The sequence below is a fragment of the Alexandromys fortis genome, unplaced genomic scaffold, assembly GCF_014885135.2.
Source record: "Alexandromys fortis isolate MF-2015 unplaced genomic scaffold, M_Fortis_MF-2015_v1.1 scaffold_290, whole genome shotgun sequence".
Lineage (NCBI taxonomy): Eukaryota > Metazoa > Chordata > Mammalia > Rodentia > Cricetidae > Alexandromys > Alexandromys fortis.
The window spans coordinates 872,195-876,956 of NW_026068167.1; the positions used below are offsets into that span (position 1 = coordinate 872,195).

At 41.4% G+C, this 4,762-nt stretch overlaps 1 protein-coding gene across 1 annotated transcript in view; it reads right to left on the reverse strand.

Annotated features, from left to right (window-relative positions):
• The window catches only part of Tnrc6b (trinucleotide repeat containing adaptor 6B), a 235,908-nt gene that overhangs the window by 146,538 nt on the left and 84,608 nt on the right, over positions 1–4,762 (reverse strand). Inside the window, exon 4 of the mRNA XM_050128244.1 lies at positions 3,274–3,341. Coding sequence (XP_049984201.1) covers positions 3,274–3,341 — 68 coding nt within the window. The remainder of the gene's footprint in view (positions 1–3,273; positions 3,342–4,762) is intronic.

Consider the following 4,762-nt stretch of genomic DNA (forward strand, 5'->3'; position numbering starts at 1 on the left):
GAAGAATGGATGAAGAAAGTATGGAATATATACATATTAGAGTACTACTCAGCAGTAAAAAACAATGACTTCTTGAATTTTGCATACAAATGGATGGAACTAGAAAACACTATCCTGAGTGAGGTAAGCCAGACCCAAAAAGAGGAACATGGGATGTACTCACTCATATTTGGTTTCTAGCCATAAATAAAGGACATTGAAGCTATAATTCGTGATCCTAGAGAAGCTAAATAAGAAGGTGAACCCAAAGAAAAACATATAGGCATCTTCCTGAATATTAACCTTCATCAGGCGATGAAAGGAGACAGAGACAGAGACCCACATTGGAGCACCGGACTGAAATCTCAAGGTCCAAATCAGGAGCAGGAGAGAGCACGAGCAAGGAACTCAGGACCGCGAGGGGTGCACCCACACACTGAGACAATGAGGATGTCCTATCGGGAACTCACCAAGGCCAGCTGGCCAGGGTCTGAAAAAGCATGGGATAAAACCGGACTCGCTGAACATAGCAGACAATGAGGGCTACTGAGATCTCAAGAACAATGGCAATGGGTTTTTGATCCTACTGCACGTACTGGCTTTGTGGGAGCCTAGGCAGTTTGGATGCTCACCTTACTAGACCTGGATGGAGGTGAGTGGTTCTTGGACTTCCCACAGGACAGGGAACCCTGATTGTTCTTTGGGCTGACTAGGGAGAGGGACTTGATGGGGGAGGGGGAGGGAAATTGGAGGTGGTGGCGGGGAGGAGGCAGAAATCTTGAAGAAAAAAGAAAGAAAGAAAGAAAGAAAGAAAGAAAGAAAGAAAGAAAGAAAGAAACAAACAAACAAACAAACAAACAAACAAACCACAGTGGCAGAGCATTTAATCACCAGTATCACAGGATGGAAAGACAGACAGACACAGACAGACAGACAGACAGACAGACAGACAGACAGACACACACACACACACACACACACACGACAGGGGACTACAAGACAGAGACTATAAAACAAACAAACAAATGAAAACTTATTTGCTCCTGATTCTCACAGAGGGTAAACAGATTTTTCAGGAAGAAAAGATACATTTTTCTTAATTACTTCAATATAGGATAACAGAGCAGACCCAGAATGAATGAATCAACTAATGAATGAATGAAAAAAAAAGAGGGCTGGGACTATATGTTAGTGCTTATTTAGCAAGTTGCAAGGGCCTTGATTTCATCCTTAGTGCCAAATCAAACTACAACAAAACCTCAGTGATTAGGTGGCTTCTAGAGAATGGTAAAGATATCATACAATATACTCTAATTTATGAAACTCTGTAAAAGCAGAACACACTTGTGTAGAAACTGTCCATCCCATCCCCCGTGTCTGCCCCCCCCACCCCCAGCTGGGGCCCTGAAGGATTCCCGAGTTCTGGAAGAAGCCAACTCAGGGCAGGTGTTACCAGAGAGGGCCTCTGAAGATAAAGACAGGTTTGTTTAGGAAATGGGAGCCCTCTAAAGAGCAGAACTTTCATTGGTGTCTAGGAAATATCCTTAAAGCCCTTTCACTGTTTTCCCCAACTTCCTATTATTCTAGAGACTCTTGACTTCTGTTACTGTGTAAACCACAGTCCCTTTCAGGAGCACTGCTTCAGGGAGAGCAAAAGAAAGGAGAGAATAACACTATAAGCACCTTAAAATCAGCAAGACCAGGAATCAAATCTTAAACTCTACTTTAAGTTGTATGGACATGGGTAATGGAGTAATGGAGACAAAATGCTACAAGTGGACATGGCACTGGGGCTGAGGAGATGGCTTGGCGATAAAAAGAAGATCAAGGTTTGATCTCCAGCATTCACAAAGCAGCTCACAACCAACCATCTGTAACTCCAATTCCAAGGGCTCTGATGCCTTCTTCTGCAGCCATGGGAATCTGGTATGCATGTATTGCACAGACAAACATGCAGGCAAAACATCCATACACATAAAAATAAGTAAATCTTAAAAAAAAAACACAACCCCGTGACCTAGACATGTACCTACCTTAAATACAGAAAGTCCTTGACAAATGCAAATGTGATTTTTATAGTATAAGATTGTGGGGTAGGAGAGTGGGTGAAGGCCATGGAGAAAACTGCCTGAAGTACTTCTCTTGCCTTTTCACTGAGACCAAATAGATGTCTGCATTCTAATTCCCTAGAGAGGAGTGGATGCCATCAACCCATCTAAAATGAAAGTGCATTAGACAGATCAGAGCAAAGTTAGGATTTATACTGTGAGCTATTTTTAAAACTGCCAGCTTAGCAAATTAAACGGCTGCGAAGATCTCCTGGTTTCCATTCACAACAAACACAAGGCAAGGCACTCTCCTCTAATGAGTCTGGCCTCCTGGAGCACAGTCTAGTCTGCATAATTCATTCCTAAGGGTTTAGGAAACATCATTTTCTCAAGATACACCAAAATATTTTCTAGGAAATAAAAAAGAGGGAGAAAGACGAAAAAGAGGAGTTTTTCTTTAGAGATTTTTGGTAAATCCTATGAATCACCCTCCCATTCAATTTAGGAAACTACTGTCTAAATAAAACTTGGAGTTAGGTCAGTGCTTCAAGCCTGTCTTAAGAGTTTTTCCTTTAAAAGGGCATATGAAAAGAACTGGTCTACTTTGAAACACAATTTTCTAAATCCTACAACAGATGAGGGAAAATAAAATCTATTCATCCCCACTAAAAAGCCACACCAAAGGTGCCAAATGGAAGTTTAAAACCAGCCACCTTTTCAGAAGTTTGAGGAGATAAATCTTGAACTACTGAGAATGTTGGCTAAGTTATGGTATTTACAGCCCCTGTTCCATTAGATAAAAACGTTGTTATAATGTTAAATAATGAAAGATGTTTCAATTACCACTGGAATTGAATTTCAGGAAGTACTATGCACACACTTGGTGTGCAGGCAGCCCATTAATTGAGCCTCCTTCATGAAGACACTGCTAAGGAAAGGAAGCACCATTTCATACTTTCTTTGGAAAACACCCAAATTTAATTAGTTCAATTTGGAACATCCTGAGCCTTAAAGCTTTTACTCAAGCATAGCATAAATTTTGATTAGCCAAGTATGGAAAAACAGCAAAGCCAACTTTCTTGTCCCTCTAGTTGGTCTATAAATAGAAGCAATGTACCAACAAAGCGACCGGTATGCTCTACTGTATCTCCGACATATACATAGCCCAGCAATCTTGCTCTAGGCACACTGAACCAAGGGCTTCTGAGGATCTGTGATAGGACCCTTTCAATAAACTGTGACTCACTGTTTGTTTTCTTCTCCAGGAGGTGGAGTCTTGCCATGCCCTTCCATTACAAAATCCTCCTGTTCCACCTGCAAAGGCAAGCACCAAGAGTCAGCAGTAGTCAGTACTATGATGAGACTTACAGGCCCTGCTCTGTGTACACCCACAAGGCCAAGTCACTACGGTGTCTAGAACAGAAGCATAGAGTATTAGCAGAGACGAGAAGCATGGCAACTCTCCATTCATAGTGGGGGGGGCGAAACTGGTACAACGACTTTAAGAAAGTTTGCCCTTACTTGGTACATTTGAATACACACTCATCATACAAACTTCAAATACATATTTCTAGGTGTATGCTCTAAAGGATCTTTTATACATATACAAAAGTATCTATCTGATATTATAGTCTCTGTCCCCCCCTTCAGTCTCAGTCTCTCTCTCCCTTACACAGGGTTTCCTCTACTAGACCAGGCTAGCCTTGAACTCACAAAGGATCACGTGCTGGGATTAAGGGCTTGCCTAGCAGGCAGTAACATTTTTAACAGAAGAAAATGCAGAAATACATATCCACTGACAATAAAATAGGTTATGACATTTTTAGCGACATACTCAACCAAGCTAAGTTACAAATATCTAATCTTTGTTGAGAGAAGCAAATCATAAAAGAGAACCTTCATCCCTTGGTATCTGCAGAAGACTGGCTCCAAAATTATCAAGGAAACCAAAATTCAAGGAGGCTCAGTACAAAATGGTACAGAATTTGCATACAACCTATTCTAAAATTATATATGTATGTATGTATATACGTATATACATAAATACACACGTACACACACCACCTGGCCCAGAAAGTTTTTTTTTTAATTTTAAAATTTTATTATTCATTTGTTTGTATATCTATGTACATACAGACACATATGGGAAGGTCAGAGGACAACTTGTGAGAGTTGGTTATCTCCTTCTACCATGTGGATCCTGGGGATTGGACTTGGTGGTCAGGCTTGGCAGCAAGAAATTTTACACACCGAGTCTTCTCACCAGATCAAGATATTTTTGTTTAGAATAGATTTTTCATGTAGTCCTGGTTGGAACTGAAGATACTGTGAACCTGAGAGTGACCTTGACCTTCTAACTCTGCCTCTAATCTCAATTGAAGGGAAATACGGCTGCCCAATGTGAGGATAACTGAAACCACAAAGCCTGAGAAAGCTTGGGAAAGAGTAAAGCATGCATGTTTTCTTGGTAGCAACAATTTTTCGGGTCTACTCTGCTTGCTAGAGGTAAGCAAGCGCTCTCATCTAAGAGAGGCTTCCTGACTCAGCTTTAGCTGCAAAACCCTGCAGCTCATTAAGAGGTCCTGCCACGAAACACTTAAATGGTGTTGACGAATAGCTGAACGCATGCTTTTCGGTTTTCAGCCGGAGCAGGAAAAAAGCTGTGCTGTTTAAAAATGCCGGCTTTCTGGGCCGTCCTGCCAGGGCAAACTCTGACTGAGGCAGGAGGGCCAACT